Source organism: Metopolophium dirhodum, chromosome 2, assembly GCF_019925205.1.
Source record: "Metopolophium dirhodum isolate CAU chromosome 2, ASM1992520v1, whole genome shotgun sequence".
Taxonomy (NCBI): domain Eukaryota; kingdom Metazoa; phylum Arthropoda; class Insecta; order Hemiptera; family Aphididae; genus Metopolophium; species Metopolophium dirhodum.
The window spans coordinates 10458834-10479962 of NC_083561.1; the positions used below are offsets into that span (position 1 = coordinate 10458834).

The 21129-nt window shown below is 29.0% G+C and overlaps 2 protein-coding genes across 4 annotated transcripts in view; one reads left to right on the forward strand and one right to left on the reverse strand.

Annotated features, from left to right (window-relative positions):
- Positions 1–2228: 2228 nt before the first annotated feature.
- LOC132939008 (protein borderless) overlaps positions 2229–21129 on the reverse strand; it is a 29019-nt gene continuing 10118 nt past the window's right edge. The window contains exons 6-9 of the mRNA XM_061006004.1: positions 20688–20941; positions 19255–19433; positions 14295–14531; positions 2229–2939 (exon numbers count right to left, since the gene is read on the reverse strand). Of these exons, the coding sequence (XP_060861987.1) occupies positions 2698–2939; positions 14295–14531; positions 19255–19433; positions 20688–20941 (912 nt within the window). The 3' untranslated portion in view covers positions 2229–2697. The remainder of the gene's footprint in view (positions 2940–14294; positions 14532–19254; positions 19434–20687; positions 20942–21129) is intronic.
- LOC132939009 (double-stranded RNA-specific editase Adar) lies at positions 7013–12830 on the forward strand. 3 transcript variants are annotated; one of them, XM_061006007.1, is made up of 5 exons: positions 7013–7368; positions 8513–8575; positions 9732–10505; positions 10575–11212; positions 11271–12830. In XM_061006007.1, the coding sequence occupies exons 3-5, from the start codon at positions 9789–9791 to the stop codon at positions 11677–11679; spliced, it is 1764 nt and encodes a 587-aa protein (XP_060861990.1). In that variant the 5' UTR covers positions 7013–7368; positions 8513–8575; positions 9732–9788; the 3' UTR covers positions 11680–12830. The 3 variants fall into 3 exon arrangements, with proteins under 3 accessions (XP_060861990.1, XP_060861989.1, XP_060861988.1); XM_061006006.1 differs by having other exon boundaries at positions 7013–9255; positions 9313–10505; positions 11271–12829; XM_061006005.1 differs by lacking the exon at positions 8513–8575 and having other exon boundaries at positions 11271–12829.

Sequence of the window (21129 nt, forward strand, 5' to 3'; positions counted from 1 at the left end):
TAAACGAATAGATAATCAGTGGAGTAGCCAGGATTATGAAATGGGGGGGGGGGTGTTTAAGAATAGATTAAAACCAAGTTTTTACAGTTTTCGTATATAAATAAATTTAGGGTTCGGGACTTGACTTGTTGCACTAAAAATTATCGAAATATGCAGTCAAAATATGCTTAAATATAATATGTAGCTACATTTTTATATTATTTTTGAAAAATGCATAAAACATATTACAATTTTGGTAATAAAAACTAAAAAAGGGTACCGTAGAAGTGGCTTACTTGGGGCATCTGCTTAACTTGGGGCACAACTGTAATTTTGGCTTATTGTCGCTATTACCTCTTTTGTTATCACTATAAAATAATTTTTGAATCTGATAATTTATCAACACAATATTTTCAAATTCCAGAACACATCAAAGTCGTTGTACGTTTAAGGGATCTTAACTAAATATTCATATTTAAAAAGTAGATTTTTACTAACAGCTTTACAGCATAAAATCAACCACGATTTACTCATGTAATAATTGACTTGACGTAAATATTGTTAAGAAACATATTTATTCTCTGCATCTCTATAAGAGATGAAAAAAAATCATCATCGTATGTCAAATATTTTTAAAGTTATCGATGTTTTTTATTTTAAGCGTAACTTGGGACACCATCTTTTTAATTCATCAGTTTTTTTATTCAATATAATTATATTTCTTATTTTTTTAATTTGACTTTATATGACCTAACTTCCTTGTTTTAAGTTGAATATTCATAATTACAATTTAGAAAATCACATTTTTAACTGTATCTATTAATCTATTTACCTAATACATAGTTATAAATTATATACAATTTGAATGACACATTCCTACGTTAAATGTTATAAGGAAACATTTTTTTTTCATGTATTTTGCCCCAAGATGGACACAATAGTGTTAAAACGAGTTTTTCATCAAAATTAAATAACTGCCCCAAGATAAAGCTCTTTCAAAGGTAACTTGGGGCAGCCACAAAAAAATATTTATAAAATCAGGAATTAAGTATACAAATTTAAATTAAAACCCATATTAAAGTATATAGACTACGAGACAACTTTTGATATGCTTACTGGCCCCATACAATAATTATTAACTGAGATATACATTGTCAAAGTTCAAAACTGCCCCAAGTAAGCCACTTCTATAGGTATCTAGATATATTGATTAATATGATGGACAGAGGACACAATGGTATGTTTTGGACGTTTTTAAACTATTGTGAAATTGATGTATAAAACAACTTAATTTTTAAAAATACTGGCATAAAATACTAGGTTAATAAATAAGTAATAACGAATAACGTGATATGCGAACACCGTGATAAACGAACACGTATCTACTGAATCAGTAGTACTGATTTTCATATTTTCTTCGTACAATCTAGAATCTAGATGTCAATTATAGTTTTAACACAGTTTTATCACAAAGATACTTATAAAATCTTACGTACCATATGCGAAAAAAGGGCCTACTGTAGGCAAGCTCCACCAATAACTTTAACAGCCCTCCTAAACATTAACTAAATTTTTCTAAACTTATTCAATTTTATAATAGTATGATTTTAGGCTTCGGCCTCCCCAAATCTCAAAATTAGCACCTATTGTACCAAACCAAACATAATATTTTTTAAGGTATTTTTCAATGTTATCCAAATATGATTTTTCCCAATAATTGTATGTACATTCAAGTTTAAAAAATGCAAAATAGATATAATATTATGCTTGTTAATAATATTATATATACGCCTATCATAATAAATTTAAAAAAGGTGGACAAGTGGGTACCACTTTGCTGTACAGTAGTTGTAATGGATATGTTATATTTGAATACAATGATAAACAATTGTATACGAAAAACGATTCTGAGCGGTAGCGTAGTCCTTATAATATTATTATTTTTATTCGTTGCTATATGGTGATAAGCAAATCGTTAGAAATTAAAATCCCATTTATAGAGGTTTTTCGTAATTTGTCGGTAGTTGTTCTCGACGCTTTCTAAAACTACTTAGAATTTTCAATTTTGACCTCCCAAAAGTACCAACTAGGCTCACTTTTCTATCAGAAAAAATGTTGATCTCAAAAATCGAAGCATGCTTACTATCCGGAATGTTGCTGATAGACAGAAAAAAACACATCATTGTAAAACCAATACATTCTTATACATTCTTTCGCTCCGCTCAGAATCTAAAAAATGTATAGGTATATAATATTTTATACTAGCAATATTATTTTTCCCAATAATACAACATAAAATAAAACATATTATCACAGGAAATTACTAAAAATGTACAAAAAAAAATCCATTATTAAAATATTATAAAATATAATAATATTACAATTATATTTCTTGTGATAGTATTGTCGCAGTATTTTAAATACGTTATTCAAGGGATATTCACAAATTACAAATGTTAAAAATATTTGTGTTTACAAATTACAAACGAGCAGGTATTTTTTCTATTGTGTATTATTTCCTCGGACATTTTTATTTTGGGTATTATTTCCACAGGTATTTTTTTTTTTTTAGGGAAGTATTATTTCTACCAAGTATTTTTTCTAACTACCAATCTAATAGTAGGTACCTAAATAATAAATATTCTTAGAGTTTGGCGCATATGATACCACGGTTATCGTTTGTCGGTGGATTGGTATATGTTTGTCGTTCGTACAATTTCACCTGCCCTTACCACCACGACAATTACAGCACAACACGACGAAGCCAGCGATGAGCAGACCGAACAGTGCCATATAATAGTATTTGGTGAAAGCCGTCGACTGTGACGAGGACGTGGTAGTTGCTGTCAACGCTGATGCCGGAGAATGGAATGAACGGCTGCCGACGGACGTCTGTCGGCCATCCGCCGCGGTGGCCGTTACCAGGATCCCGTAGGTCTTACCACCAGCCAGCTCCACCACTAGGAAATGATAAAGGAATATTATATTCTAGTGAATTATTATTTATTTTATGTTTATTTTTGTACCAATAAAAGTTTTTCCGATCAAAAATCCTAGTTTGAGTTTTATTGTAGTCGTTTGATGTTCTTACTAATTCTTACCTTTGAAACAGAACAGTGCCTAAATGGCAAGACGACGAAGACCGTAGTCACTGAACTTTTAGACTTTAGTATAACAATATACAGTATATAGTTCAGTGAGTTACAGCGAGCGGAAGAGTAGACAAACTATACTTGAATGTACCTAGATAGTAGATACTTAATTTGTATAATTTGGAGTTAGGACTAACCTTCTAACCTTAAAATATTTTTTTTTCTCTCTATGATTAGGATTTTACCATAATTATTTACCAGGCTACATATACGTGAAAAGCTCAATAGCGTATACTCACGAATTATTTTAGCAATACCATTGGTTTTAACTATTCGTTTAAACCAGGATGCACTAGAAAATGTATTTAGCATTATGCGATAAAAAAAGTGGCTGCAATAAGAACCTTACGGCGGCCAGCGGGATTGATATTAGAACGTAATTTATAAGTACTTGTATAATTTCATTATGTATTTTTAAAGGGATGAATTGTGAAAATATTACTGAAAGAGTAATACAATAAATATTGTCAGAGTCAATTGATGATCATAGAGGAAGATTTAAATGAAAATAATTTAATAATCAAATACCTACTAATTATTCATAATTTAACACAGGACTTAAGGCACAAAAATGTTTAGTTGATATTTTAAATATTTTTGAAAACAATTTTGACAACGTGAAACATAATAAAAAAATCACGTACAAAATAAAAAGCGGTGGGAAAATAAAAGCAAGTGTTGGAATGAATGCGGATTGTGTTAAGTTAGGTTAGGTTTAAACAACTTTTAATTTTTAAAATATAAAAAAAAAACTTAATTTTATGCAACTTTATACATAAAAATTAGCAAAAATGTTAAGTCACATTTATTTTGAATCATCCACAAAGAAGCGGTAGCCGAATGGAAAGACATATCAGGTGGAATACCACAAGGTAGTGTTTTAGGACCTATCCTGTATCTACTGGTGCTACTCTATACGGATGATATATATTATATACCAAACGACGACAACACAAAATCAGCTATATGTTTGCCGACGACAAGGCAATTTTTTCGACACGAACAGTCAGCTCACTGCAACTGCCAACTGCAGATAACTTACAGAAATCAATTGACAACATTTATGCCTGGACGAGACGTTGGAAAATTAATATCAATGACGATAAATCGGTAAACATTAACTATATACGTTACGCAAAACCGATAACATTCAAATAATACTGAATCAATCACCAATCTCGCAAAAAGGTCCAGCTAAATCTTGGAACCTTGACTCTCGTCTAAACAATATTTTCACGTCCGTCAAAAAAAATTCAGATTTAAGAAAAAATGGTAAAACTTTATTGGTCAGTATCTATAGCCGTGCTTGATATTTTGTATACATTAGACGATAAGATAATAAGCTGAAATATTAATATTGTTATCACCCGTAGACACGGTCACGGCCATAGATAATATAAGAATTTCTTATATTATCTATGGTCATGGGCCGGCGGATCAGCAACTGTATATATAAAACACAAAATTGTTCCGATATTGCATATACTTTTGTTCCCCTCCCATTCATTCATATATTCGTATATCTTCAGACGTGCCTAAAAACAAACAAAAGTTGATACTATTATAAAAGACGTACGTTTGCGTATTTTACGTAATTATTATGATTGATTTAATAATCTTTATAAGAATTAAGAGTTTATAGGTAGATCTGATAACTCTAGGCACACAATAATATCGGGTTTAGATCCAAAACTCAAAAGTACAAATTTAAGTTTTAATGCGCATTGTACATTTTGTACGGCTATAATGCAGAATTATATAATGGGCCTTTTTAAGCGCTTCCTAGTGGACAATACACTAAACTAAATTCCGTCAAATTACGACTCACTTTTCGACGCCGCGACAAAAATATTAATCCGATTATTTAATAAACTCTTTTTATCGTTCGTTCAAACAACCGGCACAGACATCTATATAGTACTAGATAGCGAACCCCCATCGTAAATTGAAGCATAAATGTCGGGGGGCAATTCAGAAATTGCATGGTATTTCACAAGAGTATATGACAAATAAGATTAATTACGATTTATTTTGTATTGTATTTTATTATTTCTAAACCTGTAGTTTTAAAAACAATTTTAATTTTGTTAGTACATTTTTATTTATTTAGGAAGTCATGTTTACATTCAGGACAATCGAATCACATTCAGAGCTCAACTAATGTGCCATATGTGGTACTGTGGTGGGTACCTACCTACAATTGTTTTCCAGCTTTTACACCTCTAAGTACTGCGCATATAGACATAAGTTTAAGATGTGAGGGGCTCATTGTGTAACCCATATACCTAGGTACCTCTGACTATGAAGGTAGGCATGTATGTATTTTTTTACTTACCTTAATGTTTGTGTACATAATACTTGCATGGCATTTTAAAAAGGTTGAATTAATTTGATTGGTTATACTTATACCATACCTATTATTAAATGCACATAATTATATAGTGCTATTAATAATAAGTTTACTCCTTTAATAAATATGTAAAAAATTTTATATGCAGACCACTGATGATGTGAGTGTAGTAATAATGAATTATACAAATTGAAAATTGAAAATAATAACAGGGCTTTTCAATAATCAATAAACTATATAGACAACCACATTACCCAAAGCCTTAGTACCTACCTAATTTAAATAATCTAATATAGTGCAAATATTGTTTACCTGACCAGAAATAACTTTTTTTAAATATTAATATATTTAATTGGATTTATTAAGCTAAAATAAAAAAAACTATTTTAATTAATATTAAACCATTTAAGTAAGTTTGGATCTACGTTAGGAAGAAGGAACCTAGAAAGTCTGTTTATTGTTTAACTAACACTGAAGGTGTGTACAAGTATAATACACTTAAGAAAAATAAAAAATAAAATACACTTACTTTCCAGTAAATAGCTTAATAGTTAAATAGTTCTTTTTATTTGTTAATTAAATAATATAATATTATAATGTTTAATATTCAAATAAATAATTTAAATCCTAATTGATAAATGATAAAAAAAAAGCGGGATATTTGAAATTGGCCAATGACAACGTGGTATTCATAAAGCGCTCTGTGACGTCCTGATACGCATCCCGTGACTTTTCGATTCAAACCGTATGCCGTGTGATAACATTTTTCTAATGGGTCGTTGTGCAACCATACTATCTTAAATCGTGATCGCCATATTGGCGATATATTCTGTGACCATGATAAAGGTTTTTCTTTATCATGTCTGTGACAACCGGACATATTATCAAGTATTGATCATAATCAGACATATATTATTTATATTTAGAATCTGTATCTAGAACTTGAAGCAAAATATACTATTTACGACAATATTATACAGCACACCATATAGCATATAAAAATTGGCGAACTATTTCTTATCAATATATCATTAGAATATTGATAGCCCCTTTTGAGATTGTTATAACAGTTTCCTCAAGGTTTATAGTGGTTAAAGTGTTTACACCTCTGTAATCTATGTTATAATATCCACCTTGAGTTTTCTATTTCACTCCTTACAATTAACGTGAATAATTTAGCAAAGTATAGGCAAATTATTTACAATCTCGGGGAGCAATGATAACAATATATTTTGTTCGCCCTGAGTCATAGAACATTATTTAATCAAGGTGATTTTATCACGGAGCGTCCTGTAATCTGCATTATCGTATCATCACAGAATAATTTTGTGGTATTATGACAAAACAGATAGGTATTAGGTATGTCGGCAGCAAACGAGGCGTAGTCTGGTTAGCGCATCCCACCCTTCCCAACCATAGTCATAGTTCGCCTCATTTCATTGGCCGTTAAATTACAACATACAGCGGCGAACCACAGAATAGACGGGAGTTGCGAGGGGGGGGGCGGATATGGAGTGATCGACGCGTATCAAAAAGTTGCAGACATACCTCATGGCTCATACCTATTCATTTTTCATTTATATAGTATTTGCTTGAAGCACAGAATAATCATTTCTGCGGTTGAAAACTGAACGACTTTCTGTCCATTGTTATGGGTTATGATGTACGAATTCTACATCATAATATTAATTATTAAAGATAATAATATAATATAAACTTTTTACATCGTATTTATGTGTCCGCCGCCCGATACAATAACAGACTCGTGACTATAAATCTCGAAATCGAAATCTGATCACGATGGGCTGTCGTTCGTCCACGGTTTACTACACCGCAACTCAACTACATGTTATATTGTTATAATAATTAACCAGACATTTGTTCAGCGTAAGTACCTATGCATTAATGATTATAGTTGTTAGTGTTGTGTTTTGGTGGCGGATATTGTTGCACCTACAATATTATTATTTATTAGTTTTTCACGCATTAAATATCCCGACGGACGTGAACGTGTAATACTTACCTAAGGTACCTATATTATTATTCGTCCTGGTGCGGATATCGACGTATTGCGCTTATTGTATTGACTTTCGTTCGCCCTCCGCCGAGATAGAATAAATAATAATTCCCATGGTACTATTATGTTACAGTACGTTAATTTATCATGAATAATGATATCAATTCTTAATCCCGATTCCGTCGTTATTTCGAAATACTATAATATCCTCCCACTCCAATACTCATGAGCACGCTTATTTACCTTTCTTATCCTTAGACATATTATTATAAATTGTTGTCTTGTAATGTCTACTAAGCTTATCTCAAAGATGGTGGAGGGGGGGTGTCTGTTGGCACATTGCATACAGTTCATCAAGTATTCGAGTATCAACCTATTATACAATTTGAAATAATAATTACTATAAGTGACTATATATGACTATATATCAAAATAAATGTATTTAGGCATATTAATAATTAATGAATACGAAATTGGAAATAGTTATAAATGTGGGTTGTCACTAATAAACAATGATGAGAATTTAAATTTAAATTAGCCTGGCACTGATATTTATAATAACAACTTTTAATAATCAAGATAGGAAAATTATTAATTTAATTTAAATGTGGTGTCAACAACGCATGAGCCGGATGGTGGACATCTGGTCTGTGTGTTATATAGTGTACCGTTGTCATTGCATCAGTTTAGTGTAGCTGTCCGGGGTGTATAATTGGTGGGTATGGGTACTAGACTACTAGAGTATATAACAAATGTATACCCATAACAATACTTATAAAGAAATACACATTATACCCAAATGGAAATTTAATTCTTTAGATATACGGTATATTGCAGGGGTCCCTAACTAATTTCTATGAATGTCCGTATTGAAACGTACCAAATTTTCCTCGGTCCCAAATAGTTTTAATGACTTACATACCAATGTTAATAAATACACATTTTATTTTTTTAATTTATATTTATATTAGTTGATTTAGGTATTTATTATAATAATATTATTACCTACTATAGAAAAATTATTCTAAAAAAAGTGGGGAAGTGGATGTCGTTCTGCTGTACAGTAAGTGCACAAAAGTGAGTAAAAAAATAAACACCATTGTAAAACCACTAGCTTTGTCACTCCGCTCAGAATCTATAAGACAATTATACAAGAAAACATTTCATTTTTAGTCTGAAAAATGTTTGTCATAATGTATATTTTATAGGTATGACACACTTATTGTTTTATATTTATATTATACAAATTTAAAAACTACTCAGGGTCCATAAAAAAAGTGTTTGTTGTCCATATTCAATTGGTGACCCCTGGTAAATAGTGATACATAAAAGTTATTTTATTTTTGCAGCCTAATATTTTTCTTAATTTTTATATTCTGAACAAATGCTGCAAACACTTACTGCAAGGATTTGTTTTTTTTTTTTAATGTAAGTTAAGACTATTTTTGGGTACTAAAAATCATTTAGACGTTGAACAGTCGGCACCTTTATATATAAGAATTTTTCATGTAGCAGATACTTAAGAAAGTTAATTATTCAAAATTGTTAATAGTTATATCAACACCAACAATTTGAGTTAAACGTTAAAATATGTCAGTTACTAGGTTTTAACAAAATTGTTTTGAGTTATTTAGTAATTTTTAATTTTTAGAAGTGTTTAAATTTAAAATCTGATAATTTAATTATACTCGTTTTAAAATCCCAGCTGTAATTAAAGGATCAGTCATATATTAACAAATAATTTTATGTAATGTTAGGTACTTATAATCTTTAACAAAAAAAAATATGTGTTAAGTTGATATTTGTAATATTAGTAAAATATATTGTTTGTAAAAATTGTATTGGTTGAGTAGGTATTTGTTTAGTAGAAAAATATCTAGTTTTTGAGTGGGATGAGAATAAAATAATTATCGAGTTTTTATTTGAATAAAATGGAAACTGGTTTCCCAAATGTAAGTCTCAATTCCTTATTTGTGCATAAAAGGCTGATGCTGGGTTGCATAAACAATTTATTAAATTTAATTGACCAATCATGGACCACTAAATCTTGTTTTATTTAGCTCATTATTGATTCATTAAATGTTTTGTGCAATCCGGCATTAGACTATTGTATATTAATAATTATAGATGTATATTTTGTTATTTATTTGTTTATCATTTTAATTTTTTTATGCACCCAATAAAATATATTATATAATTATAATTGTAATTAAAACAAATTTTTTTTTTATAGACTTAAAAAAATTATGGTTTTTATTGTTGGTAAATTAAGTTGACACTATTTACAAGTATGGATGAGCCAATCGATACTGAAAATACAACTTTATTAAGAGATTTCAATGAAACTCATTCTAATCATGAGTGGTCTCCTTTTATGTGTGAGGGACCTTCACATTTGCCTACTTTCAAGGTTTCATTATATTTAAAAAATCTTCGGTTTGATGGATGCGGGTCTTCAAAAAAAAAAGCTAAAATAGATGCAATAAAGAACTTCAATTTATACACTTTAAATTATGGTTCTAATTCTAAGGCTAATCATACTGTAGAAAGTGATACACAAGTTGGGAAAAGAAAATGTACTGATGATATAATAGAAAACTCACTATCAAAAAAACTTGCAATAGAACATCAAGTGGCTGAACATCAAACATCAGCAGTATGCATCCTACATGAAATATTCCCAGGACAAACCTTGATATACGAACATGAGCAGTCCCATGGTATATTAGAAACAATTAGTGTCATTGTTTCTGGTAATAAGTACATAGGTTATGGGAAAAGTAAAAAAGAAGCAAAAGAAATTGCATGTCGTAATGCTTTAAAATCCTTGTATGATGTGCAGCCAATAGATAATAAGTTCAAAAATCAAATAGAAATGTTGCGTACTGATTATAATGATGCTAAAATTATTGATCATTTTGCTAGAATTACAGATATAGTATACCAAAAATTAGAATTTGATCAAATCAAATTTAAAGAATACTCAGTCATTGCAAGTATTATTAAAGTAAATGAATTATTGGTAAATAATTAATTGTTTAATGTGTATTAATTTACCTATTGTTTGTTTATATAGATGACCAAAGATAATTTGATGTCAGCAGAAGTAATTTGTTTGGCTACTGGTACAAAATGTTTATCTGGTAACTATTTGAGCCTAAGTGGTGAATCTTTACATGATTGCCATGCAGAAATATTGACCCGCAGATGCCTATTGAAATTCTTTTATAAAGAACTCATGGAATCAGTGAAAGGCCTTCCTTCTATATTTATCCCTGTATTTATCTCAGATGATAAAAAATGTAAGTTCAAATTAGCAGAAAATATAGCATTTCACTTGTACATAAACACGGCTCCTTGTGGTGAAGCTAGAGTGTTCAGTTTCTGTGATACAGAACAACAGTCTAATCGTTTAAACCGTGGTTTATTACGATCAAAAATCGAAAATGGTGCAGGCACTGTATCTGTATTTGGTAGAGAAGTTCAGACATACGATGGTGTTGCTCAGGGTGAACGTCTTGTTACTATGTCATGTTCAGACAAACTAACACGATGGAATGTACTTGGACTACAGGGCAATTTATTATCAAATTTTGTTGAACCCATCTATTTAGAATCAATATCAATTGGAAGTATGTTCAATATAAATCATATGAAGCGGACAATTTATGGTCGTGTTGAAAACAGCATTGATGAATTACCACAAAATTATAAGTAAGTAACAATTTGCTTATGTTAAAATCTCTATTACATAACTATATTTTACTTATAGACTACAGAAACCTCAACTTCGTGGTTACGGTATACTTCCTCGTAGATCTGTTACATTATCACCTCACTGTGTGAATTGGATTATAAATGAAGGAATTGAAATAATTAAAGGAAGTATGGGTAGAACAGTTGAAAATAAGTTATCCAGAGTATGTAAAACCTCATTGGCTAAAGAATATATTAAACTGTGTAGTGCTACAAATAATTTATCAACTCTTATTGATAATGAAACAAATATATTTTATGATTCATTGAAAAATAAAAATAAGAGTTATGTAGCTGCTAAAAATGAATTATTATCAACATTTAAGTCATTAAAACTTGGGACTTGGGTACATAAGCCTGAAGAACTTAAAAGTTTTGAATTAAATGTTGGTAATGCAATAAATAAAATTGATATTATAACATAATAATATGTATTGAATACTTTTACTAAGAATAACTCCTTGAATAATTTACTTTAGATCAATTTTTATGTAAAAAATTATTAGCTGTAAAAAGTTTCCAGAAGGAGAAATAAAGAATCACCCAACTTTCCCCAATTTAATATTTACATTTTATAAATAGTAGACTATTATCATTTATATTTAATACTGACTATTTTTAATTTATTACTGAAAATATTGATTTCTCTTTGACTGTTTTTTAGAGTAAATATTTAATGTTTTAAAAATGTATAACTTTCTTGTCTCGCTCTATTTATGATCTTAAATGAATATTACTAATAATTAAATATAACATTGGTTAATTTTATAACATGCTCTGGTATTGCAAATTTATTATAAATTAGTAATGACCTCACTGCTACTTTAATATCTGTCTCTTAATAATAATGTATGATTGTTTAATTTATTAACCTCTTTTATAATATAATATGAGGTATGTACAAAAAATAAATATACAAAATGTATTGTAAATTATGTATTTAAGTGACAGAATATTTAAAATAGTCATACCATTAATAAAAACACATTTGTATGCATATATTTAAATAATTTTAAAAATAAATACATATTATGTAATGCTTACAATGTGTGATAATTAACAAATTATTATTATTTTTTTTTTTTTAATTATTTACTTATTCATTTTAAATACAATTTGTATAATGATGTTGAGATTAAAAATTAAAAATTAGTATTTCTATGCATACATTTTGAATACTTTAATAAGTATTTTTTACATGATTGTACCTTCTTATATATTATATATTTATATATTAACCAAGATCTGGGGAATAACAACATAAATATCAAATAGAATCAATCTTGTACAATTAATTGACAATTTATTTGATGAAGGATACTTTGATAAATGATTAGACCATTCTTAGATGAAAAAAATTCTTATTTAAAGAATAGTGTTGACTAGTCTAATATATTTCATTGGTTATTTGCAAATGTTCAACCGCCAAACATTGTAAAAACTACTAATTACTATTATTGATTATTACTAATATTTATAATCAACGTTACCGTGTTAAACACCTCCCTCCCCCCACCCATTGACATTTCCCCCTAATAAATGTATTATTTATATACGAAAACTGTAAAAAAAACTTTGTTTAATTTATACTTAAAACCGCCCTCATTTCACAATCCTGGCTATGCCACTGAAGATATCAATGTTCAAAACTTGGAACATAAAGGTATCTTATTAAATAAAGAAGCAATGGGATAGTTCCCTTTAAATAATTAAAAAAAACTATATTTAAGTTAGAAACAAAGATATCTAAACTTCTTGAAGAAAATTTACGAAAGAATACATGTTAATTTAAAGCACCATATTAACCCCCCCCCCTCCCTAAATAGGTATTGGGCATTAGATTAATGGAGAAGTATTATAATTAAAGTGGGAGCTTAAATATAAAATATAATTTTCAAATTTTGTAGAACCGGAAAATTCGAAAAATCAGCACCGATCCCCTTAAGGCATATGAAAATATGTAATAATAATTTTAAAAAGAGCTTGAAAATTTAGTAGGTACCTACATGGTTTCTCATAATAGCAGTTCTAACTTTTTAAAGATACTTTTACTCCAATTGTTTATTTTATCATGTACTATACTTGATAAAAAAATGTTGACTCGTTTTGAGTTGATTATGGAAATATTCAATTTTTTTCTATAAATGTGAATAAAGTTGTATTCATTGGTTCAAAAAGTTTGACAATTTAATACAAGGCTAATATATATTGTTACAACAAAAGTTGAAAAATATTAAAAATACATAGGCAATTTTTTTTTTTATAAGCCTTCAAGTTCAAATAAATATCAATAAAAGATAAATGGATTGTTCCTAAGTCTTAACAATGGCAAATTGACACATACCGATTTTGATATGGTTCTTAAAGTAATTTATTTTACTCCTACCCGAAAACATTTTTTTGAAATTATTTATACCTACTATTCGATCACTCAGTAAAAATTGTTGTAATTAAAATGTTTTTTCTTTAGCTTCTTCTTTATAATATAAGTAATGTAATAGTACTGAGGCGTATAGCCAAATGGGCTCGTCCGAATAACTGTACGTGCTTACTCATATTTTATAAAAATATATATATATATAGGTACCGGAATTGTGTGTGACCTGAAAATCATATAACCATTGGATGTTTTACCACCCTTTTCCCGCGATTCAAATGTCACTATGCTGTATACGCCTATGCGTGGTTCAGACGCAGAACGAAATCGCAATTTGGATGAAACATGAATTTTTTTCACTGTGGTTAAAAATATAAGAGTGTAATAACTAAAACTAATATTATATATTACCTGATACGTTATAGTGGCGATTAGGACAGGTCGATATATTGCTTTTTTTTGTCAACGATGGTATAATTATACTGGTATTTAATATAATCGCAACGGGTTTAATTTTAATAATAATAATAATACAATATAATATTGTAATATTGCACCTTTTAATAATATTTGTTCACGGCGTTATATATTTATGCTTTAAAAGTGTCAAATAATGGTAGGAAATCTGATAGATATATTACCTATGCGTCGAATCTCACCTACCTATGTATCTTTTGTTGGCCGCGGTTGACGCCGACCCCAGTTCTGAGCCATCGCGTGCATCGTACCACTTCACCACGTACCGCTTGACGCGATGTTCAACGCTGGACTTATCCATCGTCCACGATACATTGTAACCGGTACCAGAGCGTTCAACTCGAATGTCGAATGGGTGCAGGCTGTCAACGACGAGACTCGAAGATTTTTCACGCAACTCATCAGTCGATCGGCCGATGGATTCTACGAATATAATAATAACAACAATCGTTTTATAGAAAAAAGGGAAATTGCAAAATATTAATTACATTTTATTATATTACTATATAGTAAAGGGACCGGAACCTATATTTTTAAATGAAAAAGAATACAATTAACTTTATTTTTACCCTAACGATAATTTTTTCTGGAGTGCTTTGAAATTTGATAAACTTTATTCCTTTTAGAGCTTAGAGTTGTCTATTTCTAATGAAATATTAAAATTTAAATGGATATGTCCATGATTTATAATATAATCTTTTAATATATCTACGAAGTACGAACTACCTAGATAATACATAGCTGTTTAACCTGATTTCGTCCGGAAAAAAATAAACAAATATAGTTTAGTGTATACTGCAGTGTTGAGCCGAGATAAATATAATTTTATCTAGATAAAGATGAAATTTTTTTTTTATTTAGATATATTATCGGATAAATTTTTATATACCTAACCAATATAGAATAACTTAATAGTATGTTATCGAGAATGTCGATAGTTATTAGTAAATACTACCTACTTAATAAATTACTTAATTGTCTACCTATAAATTAAATGAATTTTCTCTATTTATCTAGATAAGATAAAAGATAATAGAATATTTATCTAGATAAACTCAGTACATATCTCAGTTCATAAAAAATTGGCACGGCGTATTGTCCGGTCAAATAGACAAAAAAAAAGTTTATTTCGGAATAATTCGCATATAGCTGAAAATTGATATAAACCATAGGATGAGTTATCCTAAGGTGTGTACCAATTTTCAGCTCTATGCAAATTATTCCAAAGTTAAATGTTTATTTTAACCGGATTAGTACCTCACTTTGTGAACCGATAATTCAAACGAGATGAGTATATCTGCCTGTGTCAGATTGGAAATAGCACTCAGTATAATTTCGAACGTGGTTCAAGCTATTTTGCATAATTTCTGAATTGTTCGTCAACATTAGACGACTAGCTTAAATCTATAACCTATAAACATTTGGACAATAACCATAATGTGAATGTCAAACCCATAAATACACAAAAAAATGTACAATTTTTATGATCAAAATCGAAATTCACGGGTGAGCCACCTTTTAGCAACCTATTAAGGTACTATAAACACTCCCCAGGTGTCGGAGAATATATAACTTGATATCAATTGGTTTTATAGTTTCCAAGTCTATATAAAGTAAAAACCTCGTTCAAAAGTACATTCATTTTTAAATACAGACTTAAATAGTCGTATAGATTTAGTACCTACGGCCTACGGGCGCATGTAAATTTCACCGATTGCTACCTTTTTAAACATTTTATCATGTAAATTCAGTATCAACCACTACAGAAATGTAGCCAATATAACATTTCGTCGCCTAAGAACCATCATGGCCAATCTCAGTTTCCCAACTTTTCAGGGTGAACAAAAAAGTGTTTTATGTTAGGAATTTTGAATGTTGTTATACCTTTTGACATTAATTAACTATAAAACGTTTCATCTTATTGTCAATAATAATATTAGTAATACTAATTTCATCGAGCCTTTGGTTGCTGACGGCTCTCTATTATTAGTGGGAGTTCCGATATTTTTAGATTGGCCATGATACCACTGATAACAATTTTAGGAATCCCTGAACAAAAGTCCGAGAATAAAAGTCCCAAATTTAATAATTATTAAATTAAGTCACTTAATATTTGCTTAGGTCCAACCGACTAACCATACTATATTATATATTATAGATTATCACTTTGTTTGGAAAGTCGTAAATTACAAGTTTATTACACTCATTATTTATCTTTACTTATCTTTCTTTAATTTTAAAAGTGAATTTCTGTGGATAATAGTTTGGTTAACAACAAACGCTCAATCTGTGTCATCGGTCATCCATGTCTGTGAAATCCTTAGTGTTTTTAAATTCAATAATTTTTTTTTAGTAAAAATGTGTGAAATCTTTAAAATTTAAAACAAAAAGTAATACTATAAAGTATAAATAAAATAGTGTACGTTTGATTCTCGTATACGATTCAACATAAATTAACCAAGAGTGTACGATGGAAATGTAGCTTGAAGAAGAAATATAAGTGTCCTTCAGTATTATGTACACCAAAAGACATTTCTATAACAAAATTAGTAATAGAACATAATCATGCTGGCAATCATACTACATTGGAAGTAGACAAATTTAAACACAAGATAAAAAAATCATGCTAAAATATCTAGCGATAAACCTAGTCAGATTTTTGCTGAGGGGGTTAGTGATCTTCCGAATGAAGTTTTAATAAATATACCAAACGAAAGTTCTGTTAAACGCGTTATACAAAAGCAACGTAGCAATTTAAATCCTTCTAAACCTACTTTCTTAGAAGATTTGAAAATTGAAGGTAAATATAGTAGATTAATTGTAGCTTTATATGAGTGATTCCCAACCTTTTTTTACTCAACGCCTCTTTTAGATTTTCAAAAATCTCACACAGCCTCTCCCTGGACAAATTAAAAAATATATAATTTCATTTTTATAATCAGCCATTTAATTAACATAAAAGACGAAACCCTGCAAACAATTTTTATTTGTATGTACTAAATTCTGTAGTACCAAATTATTACACCGTATTCGACTAAACGAAGCTTATCGATATCAACAATTATACGCAGTTCCCTATTTATTTAGGTCCCTATAAAAAGGTGGGTAAGTGGATGTCACTCTGCTATACAGTAGGTGACAAGTGGGTCACTGTAATGGATGGTGTTAAATTTGAATTCAATGATATAATACCATTGTATAAGAAAAACGATTCTGAGCGAAAACGGTCAGTCAGCCTATGATATTACTAAGTGTATTTGATGATATTATTGTGAATAAAGTAATTTATATATTTACTTATTTACGTGGAACCTTGTTTTAAATTTTACATCCTCAGCTACAAAAGTTGAACATTTTATACATTTTTAACTACAAAATAATAATAAATTATAAATTTGATAAATGTTGTCAAAATTTGAACTTTAAATGCTTATAAAAAAAATTGTGCCTATGTATTTTTAATATTTTTCAACTGCTATTAGAACGATATATCAGGAGCCTTATATTAAATTTTCACGCTTTTTTACCCAACAAATAAAATCTTATTGATATTTATACAAAAAAAAACTAAAAAAATTGAAAACTGACAATGTCCGTAAACAGCTCGAAAAGAGTCAAAATATTTTCAAAATGTTATGGTGTATAGAAAATGCTAATATAAACATTCAGTGAAATTTTCAAGTATCTACAGTCATTCGTTTTTTAATTACAATAAAATAATAAAATTGTTACATGAGAAATCGAGTGAATATCAAATGTTGTAAAAATATAAATTTCAGACGCTCATAAAAATTTAATTTAAGTTTCTTGTAGAAATTTTTTTTTTTGATAAAGGTAGACAAACTTATAAGTAATCTTATATTACATTTTCGAATCTTAGATTTAAAAAGAAAAATTTCACTGAATGTTTATATTAGCATTTTCTATACACGATATCATTTTGAAAATAATTTGACACTTTTTGAGCTGTGTACGGACATTGTCTGTTTTCAATTTTTTTAGTTTTTTTTTTTTATAAATATCATTAAAGTTTTATTTGTTGGGTCGAAAAGCGTGAAAATTTAATGCAAGGCTCCTGATATATTGTTACAATAGCAGTTGAAAAATATTGAAAATACATACGCACAATTTTTTTTATAAGCATTTAAAGTTCAAATGTTGACAAAATTTATCAAATTTAAAATGTAATAATTATTTTGTAGTCAAAAATTTATAAAATGTTCAACTTTTGTAGCTAAGAATTAAAAATTTAAAACAAGGTTCCACATTAATAGGTTATTTATAAATTACTTTATTCACAATAATATCATCAAATACACTTGGTAATATCATAGGCTGACGGACCGTTTTCGCTCAGAATCGTTTTTCTTATACAATGATATTATATCATTGAATTCAAATTTAACACCATCCATTACAGTGACCCACTTGTAACATACTGTACAGCAGAGCGACATCCACTTACCCACCTTTTTTATCATATATATACTTTTATTCGCAGACTTTTATCTCATAATGTATGTACCTAATATTTTTAATTTTTATTGTATTATTACTGTGTAAATTCCAATCAGATTTGTCATAAACATTGATTTATTGAATATGTCATTGAACATATTTATATATTATTATTTTTATAATTATTGTATTTTTGAAATATTTATAAGAATTCATTAACAACATTAAACATCACGCATTAAAAACTCTGTGTTACTATTTTAGGCGTCGAAGAGTTTTTATTTAATTTTTTCATTTAAGAAAATATAATTTATGTAATATTTTTAATGTAGTATAATTAATATAAATTTTAATATTTTAAAACTTTTAACATTTTTACCGGACTTTTAAGTATAATACCCAATTTTAGATAGACCATGATACCACTAATAACATTTTTAGATAGGCCATGATACCACTAATAACAAACGATATTAGATAGGCCATGATGACATTTGGAATTTTCACAGTGGACCTAACGGTTAAACATCAAAACTAATCACTTGGTCTCACACGTCTCCAAAATATGAATCTATTGATATATAAAAATAAAACACATATTTGAATTTTTGAGATTGTCAATGATGGTTCTTAGGCGACGATTTCGTGTGATATAGAAGGTAATTTGTAAAAACACTTATACCTATACCTTTCGAGCGACTTGTTAGTATGGACTTGCTGAACATAGATTCACCGCTCATCTCGTCCCGGCACGTCACCATTATCTCGTATTCCCCGCCAGTGTTTAAATTCCATAGAATCGCTTTCCCGTCGCTGGACGTCGCTGTTGCGTTCCAGTTCGACGATGCCGAGCTCGTGTCTCTACTCCTACAACGACGCCGTATATAAATCAACAATAATATATTAAAGGCCGCGTCGTGTCTTTGTCGGTACTTGATTTATTACAATATATTATTATTTATTATTATATATGAAGTCGTCGCGTATATAAGATTCCAACCAAGTTATACTAATATAGCAATATCCAATACACTATACACATAAAATATTTTATTTGTGCATGTGTATTTTTACAACTTTTAGATTTTTATAAGAACACCTTATCGTATAAAGTTTTCAAGCATTAGCTATTAAAATTGAAAATTTTATAAATTATTTAGTTACTAATTACTATAAAATAACTTGATAAGTAGGTAGGTTTAATGAATTGTATCAAAATCTGAGTATCAAAAACTTATAAAAAAAATTGTGCCTATGTATTTCCAATATTTTTAATTGCTAAATTAACAACTTATGTGGGAACTTGTATTAAATGTTCAATATTTTTACCGAGCCCAAACATTTTTATCTACACATTAAATAAAAAATAAATAAAATGTAAATACCTAATATCTAATTAGAAAATGATATTTGTATAATTGGATAACGTACAGTTATTGTAGGTACAGTATTCGATGTAACAACAGAATATTAATTGTACCTATTTGTGTAATTTTAGAAACATTTTTAAAGTAAAAATTATACTGCTAGGTATATGGTAGCCGAGAAGTATAATATATTTATATATAGCTACAAAATAATTCAGGGGTGGCCAAACCGCGGCTCGCGTCATAGCCCATATTGACTCATGCTGCTCGCGTCTTACCGTGACGCAAAACATTTTTACTGATATAATAATAGCCAGGTATTATATGAAGATATAAATGATATAATTATTATCCCATACAAAATTTAAACTGACATTATTATACGTTTTTATATGTATTATTGTTTCGCATTCTACATTTTATTTAATTTAATATTTTATCATATTTAGGTATGATAATAAATTGAGAACCTTTTTTTTTCTGATCTTGGCTCTTACATATTTTTTCATTATACTGTGCAGCTCGCAACTATCTTATCGCTGCCCCCCCCCCCCCTCCTGCTATATTATACTATAAATGTATTATGTATTAAGTTTTGATATATGTTTATGATTTATGAACATAAATTAATAAATATATCATATTATCATAAAAAAAATGTTCTATCCAAGATTGGGTCTCAAACTCTTGACACATAGGTACGGTTAGAAAACTATAGTGTTTAGTAGTCTATAATACAACAAGTATTACTAACCATACAGTGCAGAATGAATATGGTCGTTTCCAGTAAGCCACGATATTCTTGTTAGTTGCATTTACGTGTAAATCGAAATGTTTACGGTGGAATAAGTTTTCCTCGACGATCAACTCTGTTTCCACCGAAATAGTAGCTGCGATGTTGGATGCCACACATCTATAGACACCTCTGTCTTCACTCCTCACACCAGTCAGAGTTAGATTACCGCCAGTGACTGTCACTCGAGGATAAAATAAACTCTTACCGTCCGCCTATAAATAGGTAGGTATATACAAATAATATAAATAATTAAAATTTTAATAGTTTTTGTTATTTCTTTATTTAAATAATAATGATAGTAATATATTGGACATAGGTAGATTATAATAATTGTTGTCGCACAATAATACGCACTTATTATTATAATATAATATGTGTACTGCCATAGGCGTAACTAGAC

Excerpts from the sequence above, each read along its gene's own strand:
- LOC132939009 (XM_061006007.1), top strand. The coding sequence starts at position 9,789 with ATGGATGAGCCAATCGATACTGAAAATACAACTTTATTAAGAGATTTC. Across the intron at positions 10,506-10,574 it reads TCATTGCAAGTATTATTAAA|ATGACCAAAGATAATTTGAT; the intron begins GTAAATGAATTA and ends TTGTTTATATAG. Across the intron at positions 11,213-11,270 it reads GAATTACCACAAAATTATAA|ACTACAGAAACCTCAACTTC; the intron begins GTAAGTAACAAT and ends TTTTACTTATAG.